At 34.7% G+C, this 22,575-nt stretch overlaps 1 protein-coding gene across 7 annotated transcripts; it reads left to right on the top strand.

Annotated features, from left to right (window-relative positions):
• The first annotated feature begins 320 nt into the window (after window positions 1-320).
• Window positions 321-22,090, top strand: LOC125068638 (eukaryotic translation initiation factor 5). Of its 7 annotated transcripts, none has more exons than XM_047677884.1 (13): window positions 321-602; window positions 718-846; window positions 16,279-16,384; window positions 16,658-16,791; window positions 17,014-17,242; window positions 17,569-17,686; window positions 17,876-18,062; window positions 18,186-18,284; window positions 18,519-18,654; window positions 18,798-18,957; window positions 19,330-19,537; window positions 19,611-19,796; window positions 20,509-22,090. In XM_047677884.1, exons 5-13 carry the CDS (start codon window positions 17,086-17,088, stop codon window positions 20,626-20,628), a joined length of 1,371 nt encoding a protein of 456 aa, XP_047533840.1. In that variant the 5' UTR covers window positions 321-602; window positions 718-846; window positions 16,279-16,384; window positions 16,658-16,791; window positions 17,014-17,085; the 3' UTR covers window positions 20,629-22,090. The 7 variants fall into 7 exon arrangements, with proteins under 7 accessions (XP_047533840.1, XP_047533842.1, XP_047533839.1 ...); XM_047677886.1 differs by having other exon boundaries at window positions 321-508; window positions 16,634-16,791; XM_047677883.1 differs by having other exon boundaries at window positions 321-508.
• The last annotated feature ends 485 nt before the right edge of the window (window positions 22,091-22,575 follow it).

Below are 22,575 nucleotides of genomic sequence, written 5' to 3' on the forward strand. Positions count from 1 at the left end.
ATTAAATAGTTATAAATAATTCCATTCATCTGTAATATCATCTTATTTAATTTTTATCTTGTATGTGTTTCAATAAAAAGTAAGATCGTTGTCCGTTTTCATAGACAACCTATGTAATTTCCTGTTAGAAATTTGTTTTCATTTCAATTTTAAATTCAACAATAAGTGTTCAAGACTATAAAATAAAATTTAAATTCAATTGTGAGCTAAAATAATTAGAAATGCAATATTATCCAAATAAAGATTTATGTTTTCTAAAAAATGAGATGCTTAGTGTCGCGAGTTTAAAAATATTCTCGCTTCCGGTGTGAAGGCAGTTCCAGAAACATAAGAAAGTGTGCATTTTCATTTATTTTCTGTCTTCGTCATTTTTAGCCACGGTATCGTGTATGAAATTTGTGAAAATCAGTTTATTTAATGTTTTTTCCTATACTATTCTTGTGGCGTAGACGAGAGATTTTTCTACTTGCGTGTATTGAGAGTCACCGCGCATCGTCATAGTGGGAAGGTATACATCAACATAATATCGAATATCTTCACTCCATATTTACTTATATAGATACATAGCAAGTGGCTAACAGATACCACGTTTTCGCCAGCTGGTGCGTACGTTTCGGCTTTAGAAATCTGATAAAGTAGCAAATATCTTTGTTAAATAGCTGTCTAGTGGAAGTGTACATAAAATGCGGACGTGAAGTTAATATTGAATTGTGACAGGTTGGTGTGCCCGGCAAGTCGTGTGCTTCTCTGGTGCAAGCTCCGAGGAAGGATCAACAATTCATCCCATCTGTGAGCTCTCGTCCAGTGGGGCGCTACCATTTTATATGACTTTAGCAAGATATACAGGTAAGTTCATTAAATATCAATTAGTTAAGTAATATTTTTCCTAAATTCTTTTCCGTTCTATATTTTTGTAGAAATTCTAAGAGGTTATACCAAAATTTGCTTAGTTTTTGCTATTTTCTCTAATTTGAATTTAGAAGCGAAGGAGTTTTTAGAAATTAACTACACCATAATAAGTATATGTTGCTTTATCATTAATTAAACTTAAATTACAATTTGGATAGTAATAAAAAAAAAAAAAACAATATTTCATCTTTTTGTGTTGAATTGCGAATTCTTTGCAAGTGTCTAATTCCTTCTTTTTTTATTTAAACAAAAAAATCCAATTAGATTTGATATTTATGTTAAAGTATGTGTAGCAATTTCTATTTTTAGACTATTTTCAATATATGTAAAATATTGAACATTAGTAACAAAGAATGACTCGTCAATTTAATATAACTGATACTTTTATGTATTAAATATTATTGTATGCAACAGACTTACATTTTTCAAATCAAATTCTGAATGCTAATTGAAGAATTAAAGTGTAAATAAATAAGATATTGGACAAAAATCGATAAAATAGTCATTGAAGCTCTAAAATATATGACAAGTAATTTGACTTCTTTTCTTAAAAGTATCTATACTGATTATTATACTAAAGCATACAAATATTCAAGTATAGTTTAATTTCTATTGTAAAATTTGTTACAGTAATAGGTAATAATCAATAAACAAGGTATGTGTTACCACATCAACTCTTAATAACACACGTCAAAGAATTCCTTTGGAGGTACTAACTCGTAGTACAATAAAAAACTACTCATAGATATATATGAGCATGTAGTTAAAGTTCATAACTTAAATTAAATTAGGTATTTAATGAGATTTATTGCTGTGACAATTAATTTTCTGATCAATGCGGCGTTATAAATGTAGTATGATGCCATTGCCATCATATTACTACTGCTAAGAGTATATTATACACTCGTAACACTGTGAAGTTATTTTGTTAGTATATTCAAGACATGCAATATGTCATTGGTTCAAAATAGTGCATATACTGTTGAGTTTTGAGTAAATTACTCAATAAAAGTGATATATTGATGTTGGTCTAGATGAATACATGTAATATATAGATCTTCAGCTAGATGACTTTTTAAATTGTATTTCAATTAAATAAGAAAAAAACCAGTCTTAAAACGACTGGTCCAAATTGCAGCTTTTATATTAATTGAAATGGTGGTGTCATTTATTTTAAATAATTATTATTTAAACTACATAGTTTAGTGTACATACACTAAAGGATTATAGTAGTAGTTGACTCAGAGATTTGACGATTTCTGTATATTTTTTAACTGTATATCAATTTTACCACTGTTATCATAGTTTACGTCAACATCTTACCTAAATTATTAAGTAATTGATTATACAATAATGTCATGCCATGTTATACAATAATTTGCACTATATCAAACTGGTTAAATTATATTTAAAAAAAAATAAGATTGATTTAAAATATTATTTTTTGGAGGATATGACGCGAAATTAATCGTCGCGTGCTTATATTTTTAGTTTCTGTGGGTTAGCCTAATTACGTAAAATTAATCAGCATCCGATAACGACGCTTATATAGTTGTAATAGTGGAACAGCAGCTCCACGAAGATAATACCGGCTGGTTGAATTAGCTGATAAAAAATCATTTATATACTCTATGAAATTATGATTTTAATTACAGTTTTGTAAAAGATTATTTTATTTTATATATTTTCGTCCGAAAACCTTTTGACCTGATTCATGAGTTTTTGATGCCGCAAACTTTTTATTTGCAAAATATGCGAAGGCGAAGGTTTGGTTTTATATATTTGATAAAAATTCTTATCTCCAAGGCAAAATTAATTTTGTTAGCTCACACAATCGTAGGACACCGAGTAACATAATATATTTACAGTGTGTCATATATATTTACTAAATTTAAAAACCTTTTAATGAAGTCTGGTGTATTTATTGTTTGCATCAAGTTTGGTTAAACTCTGACCCTATTGAGTAAGGACACGGTACCTTAATCACATTGTTTGATAACAACATATCAGTTACTATTCAATGAGCTATACCTACTGATGATAAAACAAATCTATATTAATCCTTTTCTCATTGAATTATACTTGAAGAATGCACTATCACTGATTTATATTTCTTGATTAGTAAGACGGTGATTCTCTTGTCGAAATTCGAAAACAATCATTTAAATTTCCAAGATAATAAACATATATAAATTTACATAATTCGAAATTTTTACTCTAATTCCCAATTTGTATTATTTTATTTTATAAATAAACTCGCCAATCGCTAACAAATTCAAAAATAGACTTGATAAAGCCACTAAACTATTTAGCCTTTGCCGATTTCAATGCTCATAAAATTTTGAAACATAGGAAAAATTAACAATGGTCTGTATCTTGATTGTAAGCCTGTAAGCTTGCGTCTGTTATTGATTTTTTAAGAAACGAATCGCAAGAACGACCCTTTCGCCAAAACCTTGAGTGGAATTTCAAAAAAAGAAACTACTTCAGCAGTTTCTTTTTATCTATATCACCTTTGGCTTTACCCATATACGACATATTATTCTGTTACATGGCTTCCTTTAATATGGATAAACATAGATTAAAAATTCGCTTCTATAGTCGACTTATTTCGCTTAATTTCTTAACTGACAAAATACTTGCCAGTTCAACTGAACTGTCTTTCAATCAATGCCCACGTAACATTGAATTGCAAACATTATATTGGATTACTGCGCTGTGCTCTTGAGTGCAAATTCAATATTAAATCAATCCAGAAGGCTCGTTCAGAATGCGATAATAAGATTTGCTTTATCCATCACTGTTAAAATCGAGTTTAGAACATATGGATTTATCTTATATCGCCATTCGCTTAAGCACATTCCATTTATTCCGGGGTAGGTTTCTGCAGCTCTCAAAGACATCTTTATTCGAGTTGGATCTTTAAGAAGTTTTCGATGTTCTTTTTACAGGATTTAATTGAACGTAAAACAATCCATTCGGAATACAGATTCTACTGAAAATATATCGAATAAAATACATCGACATCTGGATCTAGTTATATACATTTAAATGAATATGTCCTGTATGCAAATTATTTAAAACGAATTCCGTGCTTCCGGTCTTAGAAAGTTCATCCACGCTTCCCGTTTTTCTCTTGCCGTAAAGACACTCGACATTTTTTGTACAATGTTTTCTGTTACGAGAGTTACTTCCAATCTTCATCTAACAGAGTGTGTCCATAAACAATTGGAACGTTCCTTTTATACACGTTTTTGAAATTAAAAAAAAAAAAACAGTTTTTTAGTTGTCCGAGCTGTTTGCTCGTTACAAATATGCAGTGAAAAATAGCGACTGTTCGCTATGCATTGTTATTCTTTACACGGGCCCGACACGACTAGTACGTGAGTCGTGAACAAAATCCTAAAAAAATCTAGCCTCAAATAATTTTCTACTTGTTTTTTTTTTTTACGCTGAAAAAAGTCGGGTGTTTAAATTCGTTATCAAAATAAGTTACGAAGTTTCGGTTGTCGGTGCAGTTATTTTTAGAATTATTCAACTCTCGCCGTTTGTTATCGGGTTTTCGTTTAGACTCACGTCATTCTGTGATAGTCACTGCGTTAATTATACAAGTCGTTAAAATCTCTAGTTATTTATGCTTTCAACTTAAAATATGACTTTACGTTGAAGCAATTAATTCTTTTAAAAAGATGTTGCGGTTTCTATTGATTATAGTAAAAAAATTAATAGATATTTACATAAACATGCGTTTAATGCTTTTCATTAATTCGAGGCCATTAGTGAAAAGTCCAGTGCTTGTTCTCGAGTCGATAGTACCTGGTTCGCTTACATAGCATACACTGTTTGCATAGAGTCTAGCCTTAGACCAAGTTGCGGCAAATAACAGCAGACATTACGTCCGCGATTTGCCGAAACGTGTTATGTCATGGAGGTCGACGCACTCGCCTTTCTCGGCGGCACACAGACCTCGTTCCCTCTCGCTCCGATGATTGATCGCTGCTGGAAAATCTGTTAAGAGCCGTGCCGAGTTTTCTCAAGAATTAGTTTATGGTAAAAAAAACTCCTTGTAAAAACTATACGAATATTATATAGCTTTGAAGTTGTAGGTATTTGTAGCTTTGTTGTTGTATTAGTATATACCTACCAGTTTGATTTGCACAAGTCTAATTGCGTTAGATTTTTTATTCAATGATAAAGGTTATATAGTTTAGAAGACGTCACGCTGTGCTACGTTTTGTCACGGTTGGAACAGCTTGTCTAAGTAATGTCACAGGGATTGTTGATATTTTTTTATAGTAAGGCAAAAGTATACGGAAATGATATAATTATGTATTTGATTTACCACGTGATCGACAGTTCACGTACTGTACTGTATTTTTGCCGAAAACGATGCTTAAAATCGTTTCGACAATTTTGGAACGCACTTTATCCAGTCCCCAGCAACGTTGTGACTCGGGTGAATCAGTTTGCAGCAGCTAGGTATAAATATTAAAGCAGAAATGTTATTAAATTCCTAAAGTATGATCATTTACAAATAAAGGGTGAGACAATGAAATAATAAATTTTGTAGATATGTTGTTTCGCTTTCACGTGCATAGCAGCGAAATAGGAACTCTTATTTACAAAACTTTCGTTTGCCGTGTCACAATAAATTATCACATTACCGACGTCACGGATCTTTATTGTAGAGCGTGAAACGCGAAACAAAATTAAAATACATACTAAGTATAATGTTTTACCTTTATCCTAAAAATTTAACTTAACTCCATCTGATATTGCATCTAGATAAGCGATAATTATTACATTTAATTGATACTCAATTATGTTTGAAAGTAAATGAAGGATTATTTCTGCGTGGGTTGTCTGTCTGACCTGAGTTAATGGCACATTACACATACGCTCATGAATGCTAGAAAATAACCACTAAAAACGCTGTATGTGATGACGCTATCGTTTATTTCATATTATTCGTCGCCCGCAGTTTCGTTAGTTTTAGGGGCTAGTCATCAGATATAAAAAAGTAGCCTATGTCCTTTCTTGAAGTTGAAGCTTACTTACCAAATTTCATCAGACAGACAGAGTTACTTTCGCATTTATATTATTAGTAGAGATTAATATCATATGATATTGTACCTATATTATATGACGTGCTCTCTAAATAAAACGATGCGAATGATTTTAATCAAGGAAAATAAGATCATATTCCGTTCGTTATAGTTTAATGAAGCATAATGTTAGTGAAAATAAAATTTGGCTCCGTTTACATAACATCTGCATAATGCGATTCATTTACTAACGATATACGAATGACAGAAAAAACGTTTCTAGAAAGAAAGACTGGATTCTCTTCCGGTTCTTCTTCTACAGAGAATCTAAATTCCGAATGGGTAGCTTGTAAGTTTACTGTTAAAGAAATAGGAAACCTATTTGAATAAAGAATATTTTTAATATAATATCCGGTTTTAGAAAGTGCATTTCTAATGTCAAAATGATGTCTTACTATGGCAAGTCTTTGTGTAGTTGTCATCGGTTCTGATAAAGGTATTACAAAGAAATACTCTTGAGAAACTCAGTAGCTGGTCTTTAAGTAGTTATCTTTAATTAGATACTAGGTTTTTTTTTTTTTTTAAATAGGACAAGTTCGTTGTCCGGTTTGCTTGTGAAGTCTACGGCGCATCTCAATAGTCTTATCGATCGATCAGGAGATGCGTTGATAACCGACCTCTGACGCGTCCACTGTGAGAAACATTTTCAAATGATTCACGAGTACTTCGTGCCTTTTGTTATAACTCAATGATACGTAATAAAATATTATACTATTAGATTTGTTATATATCGATTTTGTTATTTTTAATTAGATTTTTTTTTTGTAAACGTTTTTGATTATTCTTTCTTTATGCGTTACGTTGCTTATTTTTATTTTATTTCTATTGATAGTCCTTAAAATTAATTTTAAATGTCTACCATGCAACATAACATTATGCCTGTGCTAAAATTTCAAATCGGCAAGGCTCGCTTGGAAGGTTCGAGTCGGTCGCAACTAGAATCGATAACACGGCGCATGCGTCCCGACGTTCCACCCTAGCCTCCCTCCCTTGCACCCAGTACCTCGGTACTTCCTGCGGTGCCTCCTATGCCTTCGGCAATGCGGAATACTATTTGTGTAATAAAGTTAGAATAACCTAATATCCGCACGATGATTTTTAAATACATATTCCAACTATAATTGAACTAGGTATTACCCGTGGCTATATTCGCGTCAAATTAATTCTTCTATAGGTCTTTATATTCTCATACCGGGTCCCAGACTGTATTTCAATTTTAATTAACAATGATTTGGTTTAGTTTTGATACGGTAACAAGCAGACACACATATTTACTTTCGCATGTATATATATGAATCGTTTTGATTATTAATAGTAGGATTGTCTAATTGGCGTTTACATTTTTTGTTGAAACACTGATCTGTCAACCTAATATACTTACCCTACACTATTTGTAGCCTTCAAATCCATAAGTAGCAAGTGAATTACGCCTCGTAGGCAATTCAACTAACCGTAGGCAAATGTAACCGTCTACTGAGTATAGTAATCGGACACGTGACACAGGAAACTTAAATTTTAACTACCTTTGGTCTTATCTTTGTATATATAAATCTTCTGCACGTTTGTATGCAATTGAACTCCCAAATATTTATATAAGTTATTGTACCGACAAACGGCAATATTTAGTATTGTTATGTTCCAGTTTCAAGGGTCTGAGGGCCAGTGTAATTACAGGCACAAGGGAGTGATATAACATCTTAGCTCCCGGGATTAGAGGCACATTGGTGTGATCTAAGGAATGGTTATTACTTCTTACAGCGACAATGTCTATGGGTGGTGGTGACCACTTCCGACACTTGGTGACCATCAGGGCCACCATTTGCCCGTCCGCATGCGAGGTCCCTTTTTAATCTTATTTCACTCGGAAGAAGTCGGGATGGGCACCTAGCTTGTATATGTAAATGTTAACGGGAAGTTATTAAGATTTCTTTTATGGCTAACGTCATAAATTATGTTCAACAAAGAATAAATATAATCATCTAAAAGCATTTTATTTGTATGTATTGGACTTAGCGATCTTATTTTTCGCCATCTCATTTCCTTGTACAGGCTCTGGTTTAACTTAACCTTACGATGTTTGCGTCAAATAGTTTTATATCAGTTGCTTCAATAGATTGATTGAGCAGAAATTTTGTATTATTGCTTTCAATATTATATAGTATGCGTATTAACATATATTTGTTCGAAATTGAAAAATAATCAATCACCCATTAATTCTAAACAACGAATTCATTCTTTGTTGTCGAATATGAAAAAGTTAGTAAATTTTGCAGCTTTGGATTTTACGAGATTTTACTTTGTAAAGCTCTATGAATAATAAATGCGTAGGTACACCCTCTACTTTCTTAAATAATTAACTCCATGGGAAATAAATCAGACAGTACCGGTAGACAGTACCGGAGACTGGACTGCCTTTAGTCGGAGTTGCTACTCAAAATTATTGACAAAAATCCAATACCTTCTGAACCCACCTGGGCTTTAAAGTCAGGACTCGGAAATGCAGATACTTAGGTCTCTTATAGTTTTGCCTCACATGACTTCGTTAGAACTCGTGCTCGACTTGTCGGACACGACCCACTAGCTAATTATTCTAAAAAAAATAAAGCATGGCGTTTCCATCGTCCAATACGAGAAGTTCTAAGTATTTGAGACTCAGGTAATCATATAATTAACATTTGCCACGCGGATGTAATATGTAACGACAATGTGATAAATAGACCACTGCCTCAGATTGCTTCAATGGCTCATATGCTTGCTCGCTTTCGTGATCATTTTTGCCACAGTAAATACTGAAATTCTTTTTATGTTAATAAAAAACGATACTAAAACTAAGCTATTGCGTGTGGTGCTCAGCTGTTTTTTTGGAGACGATTGACAATTTATTTTGAAGAAAAGGTCAAAATTATTGGAAATGACGTGTGTTTGATTTGTGACGTGACCAACAATTGATTATTTTAAAAAATTACTATTACATTTTATGTGATCAATCTCTTAGAACTGTGAGTAATATAAACAAAAAGGGAAGTTAGAAATTATTTCGATGATATTCGGATGCATTTCTCATACATATACCGGATGTGTATACGACAAAAAGAAATTGAAAACAAAGTTTAGAAGCTAATAACAACGTAACATTGACGATAAAGAATCCGGTGGACATACGCAACGGACAATTTACATGTAGCAAATGAAATCAACCTTGACTCGGCTGACGTTTGGCTCGCCTCCGCGTTAACCTAACCCGATACTAAAACGACCTGACCAGGCGACGTATCGCTTTGATAATTTATTTGTAATCATTCAATATGTCGCGGTTTACTTGTATTTTGTGTGGTAGGTATATACATATGTCATAATATTGATGATTACATTACAATTATTTTTTTACGTTGTCGTTATTAACAATTTAATCATTTACATTTTTTTTCTGTATGTATCGTAAAATGAACGATAATGTTCTTCATTCAAATGGGCTTCCCTTTTTTGATTTGTAAAGTTAAAATAGGTTGTTGGTAGGGTAAATGGACTACCTGATGGTATATCGTCACCATTGTAACCATTACTTAAATTGCCAATCCGCCACCAATTTTGCCAACTACGATGTTATATTCCTTGTGCTTGGCGACACTGCCTCACCCTTCGAACCGAAACTCAGCAATACTATGTCAATACATAAAATTACCGCTAAGCAGCAATCTGCTTAGCGGTAATTTTAATATGATGAGAAGATGGTACCTACCCAGAAGACCTTGGAAAAATCTTGAATTTGTGCTTATAGTTCCGTAATAGAAAACACGTGTCATATTCAATTCTGGCACGTTTAGTAATATGCTAAATTCTGTCTCCTCCAAATTAAAGAAGACCTAAGCCCAGAAGTAGTAGACATATTTAAAGACTTGTTATTTAAGCCGTTTATCGTTTCATTATCGATGAATTCTCAGGAAAGTTTAGTATTATATGTTATGGATTATATCATCGTCGTGAACTCATATATATATACGTATTTATGTAAAAACAATATTGTTCTGTTCTAAATTTATTTTTGTTTCACACCGGTATAGTTAAAATTCAGTTTAAATATCTAATGGTCTCGTAAATTCTTACTTATTCACGAATTAATAAGATACTTTTCTAGTATTTGGAAAAATAACGAGCACACCTAAATATATTTTTGTATTATTGTGCGTTGTTGTTGTATTATTGTACAAAAGCTATAACTAAAAAAAATGCCGCTGAGTTTCTTTCGCTGACTTACTCAAGTCCGAAGTGTTTAATTCGGATCCGGTGTTCGATTTTTTGAAATTTTTTGACTTTGACCATATTTCGTAATGGAAAATATCTCAATCAATATTATGCGTCGAGTCTAAAATATCCGTTCCATTACACGCAACAGTTACATTCAGTGTATTCAAATATACACAATCAAAGTCCATTTCGCGTTATAGTATCGATTCTAAAATCCAGTGAGCCGCGAAAGCATTCGCTCACGCTTGACTGCTGGAGGGTTTAATTGCGTTCCTTCTGAAACGACCGGTTGAAGGTGACTGGATCCTTATCGTATTAACTCGAATGATCAAACGGTTCACTGATCATATACATTACGTGTTTTATTCACGTGGAGACGTTAGTGGTGCACTTTTTTGACTAGCGCCCGGTTATTTATGATAGTAGAAATATCTACGAGGCTTAATGCAGAAACTACAATTATCTTTCTACTTACGTATCAAATGTACGTACGAATTACCGATGGTAGTGTAAGTATTACTGATTTAATAAATGTGAACTTTAATTGGACAATTCTACGATTAGAAAAAAGAACGCAGTTTTATTCGAAAATGGAACCGAAATACGGAGTTGATTGAACATGTAGAACACGTGGGTCGCTTAAATCCGGACAAGGACCATTGTATTTGTATTGTACATCATTTCGTGCACGAAGATCTTCATCTTACATACATCTTACATCTTTATTTTCCATCAAATCATTGTGAGGAAACCTGCATGGCTTAGATGAAATTAGACCTCATGCTTATCCAGCAAATCCCCTGTGTAATATCCAATTCGTTTTCGTTCAGAAGTGAAAAATACCCACCCGAGTAACGTTATCGTTACTACTAATTATACGACGAGAAGTTTCACAATTTTCCCATTGCAAAATGACAGTGGCGGCTATCGTATTGATTGTTTTTTTTTTATCAGAGATGTCACGAGTAACACCGGAAATTTGTACAACAACATGTTGAACGTTTAACTCGACCGGATGTTGATCTTGTTGCAATGGTATCTTTTCTATGAAGCGTGCGTCCATAGACAATGTTAGTTATAGTCCATTTAATCGGGTTTGTTAGCATTTGCCACGTGCTCAATACATTTCATCTCCCTAACTGACACAATGTTGAAAATATTATCTTGATTATTTAATTTTCAACTAAACAATCGCAATAATTTAGAAACTAAATAAAAAAAAAATAACTTGTTAATAGGTCTTTGTGATGATATGAATAGATGTTGAAAAAGAGTAACTACTGAGTTTCCGGAGTTTTCCGGATCTTCTCGGTAGAATCTACATTCCGAACCGGTGGTAGCTTTACTAAAAATAGTTTGTTAAATGACGATTCAAAAGTACTTGTAAAACAACTACTACTTGAATAAGTATATTTTGATTTTGTAGTCTGTCTGGACAAGTACCACCTTCATTACATATTCTTCCGCTAAACAGCAATAGATGGTATTGTTGTGTTCCGGTTTGAATGGCGAGGTGGTTGGTACCTACTTACATATTAACACCACCGCAGCAAAAAAAATCTGCGTTTGCGCCAATATTGGTTAGGTTAGATTTTATTTTCTTATTTAATCTAACCTAACCAATACCGGCGACTTCGCAGATTTATTTTTGGCTTCGGTGGCGTTAATATCTAAGTACCGTTGAGTCCTTAAAGGGACATAACATCGTAGATTCCAAGGTTGTTGGCGCACTAGCGATGTAAGGAATGGTTAATATTTCTTACAACGCCATTGTCTATGGGTAGTTGTGATCACTAAACATTAGATGGCCTATTCACCAGGCTCTCTAAAACAACCTACTCTTTGACTAATTTCTGACAATTTAAGTTTATTTTTAAAGAGTAGGCGTTTACAGTTATCAATTAATCCTTCAAATTGTCAAAGGCAGTGTTTTCGTTTATCAGATACGTCAGCCTTCCTATGATATTGCATTGAACGACAGGATTAAATTTTATTAAAACGAAAGTAATCTAGAGACGATTTTTAAGTGCATCGATGCCGATCAAATTACAAGATTGTACGTGTACGACGTTTGAAGGAACGCGTAGTGCGCGTTGTGATTTCTCGTGTCGTTGTGACTTGGAATGTATAAGCTAAGACTAATATCCCATATCCCAAGGCTGTCCTCTCCCTATGAGAAGGTGTGGAACGAATGCCACCAAGCTGCTCCAATGGGAATTGGTGGATACACATGTGCTGATATGTCATTGAAATTAGACACATACAGATTTCCTCACGATGTCGTTCGCCGCTGAACACGAGAACCTGCAATAATCGGTTAAGATGCACGCGATCAACAACTCCATTTAGAGGATATTACGTACAAATGTTGTTTACAGTACAACATTTATCAGTATTTACCTTTAAACATCAAACATAATTACTATTAAGTAAATGCAAATCATTCTTTTTATCACATATTTGTATATATTGTGACATAATTATCTATATAGGTCAAAGGGTACATTTTTTCGAAATGCTTTCGGCGTTTCTGGCCTTAGCGTCACAGACTTGATTATTGAATGTTTCGCCCAGAATGACGCGTGCATGTGTAGCGCAATGCGGACTTTATAGCCGTAGACAACACCCAAATATATTTTACACGCAAAACAGATGTTCCTTCTTAATAAACGTAATATTATTTTATTATGTAACATAAATGTTTTGATACAAGAAGATTTTAAATAATATATTTTTTATATTATTTTAATAAATAAGCATTTGCCGTTTTTTATTAAATAAAATTAAGGTAATGGTGTAACGGTTGCTTTTATATATATAAGTATTATAATATTTATTTTTATTAATTCTTATTTATCATTGAAAAAGTACAATTAAGTATTCATATAAGAAGACAAGTAAACACACTAGTTTTACTATACCTAGACCTTAAGCAGTACATAATTATTATGGCAAAAAACTCTATTGAAGGAGTACATAAATAAACATTATTAAATAATGTATAAATAAAGTCAAACACTATCACGAAGCGACACTATTACTTAAGTAAGTGTACCTATATACATAACAATTTTTAGATTTAAAGGTTTTCATTATATATTATTATAATGTGGAGTCTATACGTTTATTTGAAGTACACTTTTGTATAGAGAGTAATTAATATATCTACTGTTTATTTTATGAGCAATTGTATTTATTAAACACTTTTTTATTGGCTTGTCTGCCTGTCTTAACAAGTAAATGGTTATTAAGTTAATTTAATACCGCAAGTGTCGACAAAATGTTCAATATATATCAAATTTGACTTTACACATGTATTTAGTGTTTTGGAATGTGTCCAGATTGTCAGAGAGTTTTATGGTAAAGTTATGCGGATATCGCGTGATCATAGTTTCAAGAGAAATTTTGTATAGAATTTAAGAAATGTTTATACGGTATGTTCAAGGCTAAAACCTACTTTAATTGAAATTATTATGTTTAAAAATTTGTATTGCTCGTTGAATAATAGATGTCGTTAGTTTTTAGTTAAATCACGCCTATGTTTGCATTACGTGAAAGTATGTCCTCCGCGATGAAGTCAATGCTTGCGTTGTGTCGACGTGTGAATTCATATGAAATACCCCCAGGATGAACGTCATTCAGAGCCCGAGAATGCCCAAAGGTGGAGGTTAGTTCAAGTAGATGTCCGGTAACGCTGCAAAAGACGAAAGAGGCCCAAAAACGAAAGCTCTTAAATATCAGGAAAAAAAATCGCACCGGTATGAAATACTCGTTTACGACTTGATACTCGGATGTAACAGCACATATTTTCATATACAAGACTTACCTTATAACCTACCAATGTTAAGTACAAAAATTTCGTTTTTTTTTTAAGGTATAAATTCTGCATGTAACGCTTCAAAATTTTATATTTTGTCTCATTAAAAGAATAGTTGCAGTTGCAGAATATTTTAATAATTAGTAGTCATGTATAATAAATTAATAATTAATTAATCGCCGTAATAATGACGAGTGAAATATTCAAATGACATCATATAATTTACGTAGTTTTATATAAGTCGGTGTTGCCAAAGCTTATAATTATTAAATGTTGAATAATTTGTTAAATTAATGTAAAATAAATACACAAACAAATAAAAAATATTGAGCATGTAGCCATTTAAAGAAGCTTTGTTAACATTAAAATAATCTTTTTTTTTTTTCATCTTAATTTCCATCTCAGATCACGCTCTAGTCCGCTAGATTGCCACTCGACCCAGCTCAAAGCGTCAGTGGTCATCAAAAGAAACTTTACACTAATGAAGGGTACTTCACAAGCTCTGATAATTTACGACGTGCCAACGATATGACCCTGAAAGTTAAGCTCGTCGAATCGAATTTAAAAATCTCTTTAAAATAATTTAAAAATATATTTTTGATCAGGAAATTGTAATATACAAGTGGCGACATGTTACGTCTTCGTACTCTGCTTTATCTGTATAAAATTGCAGCAACACCAAAATAACCATCGACAACTCTATCTAAATCTAATATCAACTGTTAATTGCTATCTAATAATATATTTTTGGGTATATGCGACAATTGGACAAACAAACTTTCACCTTGTGATGAAGTAATAAACAGTATTCGATATTCATCAAGAAAACAATCAATTTTCATGATGCAGTCGACTGTGACGAAACAGTTTTGATAAGTTATTGCAAAACAAAGTCTTTTCCTATTCGTCCAAATCATATAATCGAATACAACGGCTAGGTTTCAGATTTAAAACCGGAAACTATAAATCTTTCTCTACGAATTGCGGTGGCCGAAAGTAGTATATGTATAATATTTAACGACACGTTACTATCGTGTGCGCGTAACTCAGGTTTATTGACCAATCACAAGGCTCACGCTCAAGGACATATACGTACGAATAAGAAACGTGTTAAAGTGTGTGTAAGTACGAAAAATTGAACATGGTATTTTTTAACTAAATTTAAAAGGAATTTAGGCTTATATTCGCTTGCACGCAAAGGCTTTAGAATCATGATTTTTTTCACTCTCGTACTACACGTGCTGTTGTTTTGAACACGCAAGTTGTCAGACGTCGTTTTAAGTTCACATTTCGCAGTAAAATTTTATTGGATCACCTTGAGTTCTTATTCATTTTGATTTGCAAAATGCCAGTTACATAAAGTAAGTTCCTTAATACTAATATATATAGATATATGAATTGCTGAATTTATTTTAAATTTAGTGAAAGAAAAGTAAAAACTAAAATAATTTATCAATTCTTGTCAATTCGTAGGATGAAAATTATGCCAACGTTTACCGTACTCATTAGCGAGCCGTCACAAGCTGAAAAAGTACGATAATTTATTATAGTTATATACTCGTATTACTATTCTTACGTCAATCATATTGTAAACTGATAAAAAATAGATAAGAAATATTTGTTACAAAATATATGTCCTATCACTATACTTTAACAATTCGATTCAGACATTAGTAAAGAATGATTCGTACCATAAAACATCGGAAAAATATATTTTTGCTCACGATTACTTATACTTTTTATAGAAATTGTTTTTTTTAAATTAAACAGTTTAAAGGAACTGTAGATAATTAAGATATCTCAAACAGATATGTCTTACTAGAATTGGTGGGACGTAGTATTATTTTTCCACCTGCTCCTTCACTGATTAGAAATTATAACTCGATGCGATTATAACTAGGAGCTATTGTTTTACCGATTTCAAATTTAAGTAGCTCAGAGTCTGGAAATTGTGTTTACATTTCAGTACTTCGGGCCCTGCGCTTGAGCTCTTTCAATTGGTTTTGGATTTGCCATTCCATTCCAACACTTGTATTTGCGTACGTTCTCATTTATAAATATATAATAATAATATATAAAAAATTAACCAATTTTTTTTTTTTTTTATTTAATTTTTCTTGAATATGCCGCCGTGGCTACAATCGAATCGTAGAAGGTTGCATTATTTTCAAAAAAATATTGATGATGTTATTATTGTTGCAGAGACATCAGTACAGTGCGTGGAGAGTGGTCGGTCTGTCGCGGCGAGGGGTCCCGGCTGCCGGCGAGCGTGCATGACGCTTCACACACTAAGCAATACTGCTCGCAGGTCAGAAAATAGCTCGTTTTTACATATCACGTAGTTAAGATGGCATAAACAAGAAGTTACGAAACAACGAAAGAACGCTACTTGCGATATGCCATGAGAACATAGTTTAGAAAGACTTTCACCATCGTTTCCGTCACTCATCAAGATTTTCGTAGTTAAAAAATGTAACAAGGAGAAAGAAAGAGGTTCTATCGGATCATTACGTCAGTTGAAAGTCCTCATCATACCTAGAACTTTGCGTACGCGAAGTAGCCGCGGCGTATTCTGTTACAGAAGATCAAAGTTTTGCAGTAACAGACATCGGAAACTGCTGCCGTTGCGGCAGACGTGACTGGCGCGCTCCGCGGGTGCCCCCGGCCCGCATGCCGCTCTAGACGCCCAACCGTGCACTCGTCACACCAAGCCTGGTGAGCAGCCCAATGCCCATTCACATCTATATAAACGAAAATAGTCCCCCCGTGGTAAACTCGCCTGGGTGTGTTGAAGGTTTACGGGCAGATGATTTTTTAAACGGGTCTTAAATCTCATAAATGAGGCGGCGATAAGTTTTAGATTTAAGAATTATCATGCGATTCTAATATGATGTAGATAAATATATAATAATATTTATTACATTTCGATTGTTACAGATCCAGTGTCAAAAAAAAACCACCCCTGGAATAATTAGTTAGGATTATAATTAAGTGAGCACATAAGCAGCCATGGGGTCCGTTAACGTAAATCGGAACGTGGCGGACGCGTTCTACCGCTACAAGATGCCGCGCATCTGCGCCAAGGTGGAGGGCAAGGGGAACGGCATCAAGACCGTCATCGTCAACATGCCCGAGGTCGCCAAGGCCATCGGCAGGCCCGCTACGTGTGAGTATCGGGGCAGATGCATGCATACATGAATACTGGCCGGGATTGGCACAAGGTGCTCAGATAATACCCCATACCCTATAAAATGAAATTATTCATATTGAAATTAATCTTAGTATTGTCATTGTACATTAATAATAATGAGAATGATATTATAACATATATTTTATTCAATCAAAAACATTTATGGATATGTGTCATATTTCTTAAAAGGCTAATTTGTATGAGCGTTCATAACTTAGCTGGTAAATTTGGTCATGTATGCTTCTGCTTGTTATTTTATATTTTTTCAAAGAAACCGTGTCAAATGTATGTTTGTACTCTAGATCCGACCAAATACTTCGGTTGCGAGCTGGGTGCTCAGACACAGTTTGACTTCAAGAACGAACGTTTCATCGTCAACGGCAGCCATGACTCCGCCAAGTTGCAGGACCTGCTGGACGGGTGAGAGATAAATCATTGATTTTTTTGGATAAATCTATAAATTTTGAGGTCGTTAGTAATGTCCACATATGCTTGTCTCTGTCATTAGCATGTAAAACCGTTGGTTATGTGGTCGCTGAACTTCTTTTGTAGGCCATAAAATTTTCTACACGAAAAAACGTTTGACATGTTTATTCACTCAATTCCCAGGTTCATCCGTAAGTTCGTGCTGTGCCCCGAGTGCGACAACCCGGAGACGGAGCTGATCGTGTCGACGAAGCGCAACACCATCTCGCAGGGCTGCAAGGCGTGCGGCTACCACGGCCCGCTCGAGTTCAACCACAAGCTCAACACCTTCATACTCAAAAACCCACCGGCCGCCGACCCCAGCATGCAGGTCCGTGGCCAGCAGCACCCGCTATGACAACAGAATATTGACATTAAATTGTCATTGATACAAAAACACTTTTATCATTTGTTACTGATTATGAAAATAAAATATCTGTTAATTAATTTTCAGGGTTCATCGGTGACGGAAAGCAATCGTGGCAAGCGCTCGAAGAGAAGCGGTCCCGCTGCCAACGGCAATCACGATGGGGACAATCATGACGCCAAAAACGTAAGTTTTAAATATTTATTTCAAAGAATACAAAAAAGTTTTACAACTTTTTTTATTTTGGAACATTTTCAATTATAGAGTATTGATAATTCACTATATTTCAATATTAAATTGAAGCTGGAAATTAAAAAAAATATCACAATTAAACATGTATCTCATGTATGTTCTTAGTCAATAAGAGTTATCTTAATTTACTATTGTAATCGTATTTAGTAATGACGTTATGGTAAATAGGAGAGCGACGTGCCGGTAACTCCAACAGCTCCGAATCCGAAGAGCAAGAAGAAGAGCAAAGCTGCTGAGGATGATGATGATGATTGCAACTGGACTGTCGACGTGAGCGAGGAGGCTGTGAGGGCGAGGATGCAAGGTTAATGTCTACACACATAATTAAGATACTAAAATCAGAGCCCACTGACATTGCTTACTTTAATTAAATGGATTAGATGCAATAGACCTTCAATCTTTAGAATACCATCATTATTTACCTTTATATAATTACGCTCGTTACAGATTTAACCGAGGGAGCGAAGAGTATGACTCTATCGGAGGACAGCGAGAAGAATGAGAAACAACGTATGGACTTGTTCTACTCGTTCCTCAAGCAACGCTCCGATGCGGGCGAAGTGGAGGGCACGAAGGCTGTCAGCGATATCTTGCACGAGGCAGACAGGTCACTACACTTTAAATCGTCCATGACTTCCTTTCTATCCACGCACAGGAAAGCGGTGGACGGGACTCACTCGTTCTCTTGCGTTTTTAAGGTTCTTTACCTCTAAGGAAAAATAGACCTTTATAAGATCATTACGATGTCCGTTTGCCTGTCAAGATCCTTTTTGTCAGGAAAGTGTAGAGATATAAAGTTGAAATTATTACCGATTTCGTATTTTCCATACATTCACAAAATGAATCGAAACAAAATCAAGGGAATAAAATCTGGAGAGGGTTTTTTACCGGTCGGAAGCGTCGTCATTCGACCTGCCGAGTAGGTCTCTACGCGATCGACCCAAGGGACCCGAGACCCAAGTCCGACTGTCGCTTCCAGGCTGGAGGTGAAGTCCAAGGCGCTGCTCGTGGCGTTCGAGGTGCTGGTGGGCGCCAACACGCTGGCGGCGGACGTGAAGCGCCACCGCGTGCTGCTGCTGCGCCTGGCGCGCGCCGACCCCCGCGCGCCGCGCGCCGCGCTGCACGCGCTCACCGCGCTCGCCGCCACCAGCGCCGCGCTGCTGCCGCGCGTGCCCGCCGTGCTCAAGGTAGCGCCCCGCCGCCCGCCGCCCCGCGCCGCCCGCCCCGCCCGCCGCGCGCTCACAGCCCACTGTGTTGCAGCTGTTGTACGACCTGGACATCGTGGAGGAGAAGACCATCCTGGAGTGGGCGGCCAAGCCGTCCCGCAAGTTCGCGCCCAAGGAGGTGGTGGCGGACGTGCTGAAGCGCGCGCAGCCCTTCATCGACTGGCTGCAGCAGGCGGACGAGGAGGACTCCAGCGACGACGCCAGCGAGGAGGACATCGAGGTGCGACATCTCTTTACCTATTTTACTGTTTCACATCTGTGTTAATCACTGTCGGTTGACGTTGAAATGTGATGTCTGTCAATTTTGTGATGTAAATACGAAAATATTGTTTTACGTGTTATGGAAATATTCATCATTAAAAAAATTAAGGTCCAATCTATTATGTCTCTGGCTAATTAAATTGAAATACAATAGGCTATTAGACAATGCGAAAAATAAAGTGTCAATTATTGTAATCAGTATATATTATGAGTTTAAAAATGGTTAAAAGTTGTAAGGTGGAAAGTTGAAAATAATAATTAATTTATTCATAAATCCACAAATAAAAATATTTTTTTAAACGTTTGTCACGTGACACAAAACGCTCCTGATTGGTCGGGCTTATGATGACGTCACTTGCTTGTTACCTGGTTTGCCTACCGTATGTGGATTATATGTGCCACAGATTACAGTACAGGCAAGTAACGTCATTACGGCGCCAAATTGTCAAAGTAGCGTTTTCGCGCGCTATTTAAATATGGAATTTTTAATTTGAAATTTTTTCAGCAAATATGTACTAGAATTCAAAAAAACAACTTTTACTGAGTTCCTTAACCTCTACTAAATAATATTAAATGGATTTTAAATACCAGTCAAATAGCCTATTATCACATGCACAAATACCGGACAATAGTATTTTTATTTTTTTGCTAACTTTTTAACTATATATCAGATCGAGTACGACGATCGTGCCAAGGTGACGCCCATCAAGGCGGTGACGACCCCCGCCGCCCCGCCCAAGCCGCAGCAGGAGGACGACGGAGACATCGATGTCGACATCGACGCCATATAGACGCACCACCACCACCTCACCGTCACTGTCATTGTCACTGTTACTGCACCACACCCACCCCTCACCATATTACGTGTTTCGTAATCTTACAATTATCTAAACAAATTGCCAAATAAATTAGTACTTTTCAAACCACTTCACTCTTAATTAAACATTTCCACAATAGAGAAATAGTTTTCACCTGTTTTTTTTTTTTGAGATATAATATTCTGCGTATGTATGTTGGTAAATTTATTAATTAAAACATTTTTCAAGATTAGTATACTCACCGTTACTAGTTTTTTTCTTTCACATTATGTAAAAAACTTTATGGCTTCACCTAAAAAATGTGTTTTGGGGTGGTTAGTTAACTATGTTGCGACCTCTCTCTTCGAATGTGAAATCAGTGATGATAGGAGAGAAACTAAACACCCGTTAATCAAGTTTTTAAGTGAGGCGCATATATTGGATGCGAGACACGTATTTCTAGATAGTTAGTATATATGGACCCCATGTGCTGGAAATTTCCTATCAATACAGTAGTCGCTCTACCGATAAGTTTACAATTTTTAAAACTTTACTCATAAGCGGTATTGTACGGGCCTGATGACGGTTTCTATACCATGAAAAAATTACATAAACACGTATCGACTTCTAGTAATAAAAAGAAATAACTTTCCACAATCTGGTAAAGAAGCCGTTTCCGCCATTTTTCAATTGTCTATCGATGAATTTAGTGAAATATAAACATATTAAAATCTGTTGACACAAAATTCATTCGAAGACATTAAATTTCTGTGTAAATCCGTAATTTTTAATATAGATATAAAAACATAATCCGTAGTGTTGTATTCTAAACGCTTTGAAATTAGAGTGACTAAAATTAAACTAACTTTATATATTCCAAAACTATTCGTTCCTACGCATAAGTTTCATTTTAATTATATATGGGATTCGATGATCCGATTACTCTATCTCGATTTAAAAGTCACAAATTTGGTGACAATATGTAATAATTTAATACACAAAATGGTTTATTATATATTGTTTTTTTTTTTTAGGAAATATTTTAAAAGTAATTAAATCGTGAACTTGCGATAACGCACGAAATAGAAACACAATTTTCAACTCTTTCCATTCGCTTCATTCATGTTCTCGATTCGTTCATTTATATTCATTCTTTCTTATAAAGAGTACGAAAAGGTTTTTATTTTTTTACAACAGCGACGCTGCTGCTGTATTGTTATAATTTTAACACGATTTATTTAATAGATTTTCATTATTGTCAACTTCGTGCGTTTATTATTATGTGTTTTAAGTTAATTATCTCAATGAAGTGGAGACGTTTTTTGTAATATAGCTAGCAAACTTCGGTCGCCGTGACTTTTTCCTCCATTCAAACTATTATTAAATAGAATATTTTAAAATTGCCACCTGACAATTTTATTAGATTTGTTTTGTATTCAAATACATTTGGATTCTATATTAGTGTTTTATTTCACGATACCAACTGTTTTCTTATTAACATAAATAAATACTATAAATACTTTTTAACTGCTAATTACTTATTACAGAGTTCTTCGCCGGAGATTCAAATGGGACAATGAGATTTGGACAAATACAAATTTTACAACTTTTTAACGATTTGGTAATATATTCCCAGCAATCTGGAGCAGCGCTATTGCCGTGAAACTAATTATTACAATAAATTTGATTTGACTTTAACTCTACTTGTACGCGAACGAATTTGATTCTGCTCTAAGCGACGTAATATACAAGTTCTACAGCCTAATAAATTATACCAGAGGTCCCCTGCATTTTTGTCTCATAGTCCACTTTCAAAATTTAGCTGGTTTCTTTCGGTAGACCCACTGCAGCTACATTTTTACCACATTCTCAAAACTCGACAAAAAATGTAACATTAGATCTTAACTATCAAAGCTTTCTTCTGACTTCCAACCACAAATT

The sequence above is a fragment of the Vanessa atalanta genome, chromosome 14 (genome assembly GCF_905147765.1).
Source record: "Vanessa atalanta chromosome 14, ilVanAtal1.2, whole genome shotgun sequence".
In the NCBI taxonomy this organism is placed as follows: Eukaryota; Metazoa; Arthropoda; class Insecta; order Lepidoptera; family Nymphalidae; genus Vanessa; species Vanessa atalanta.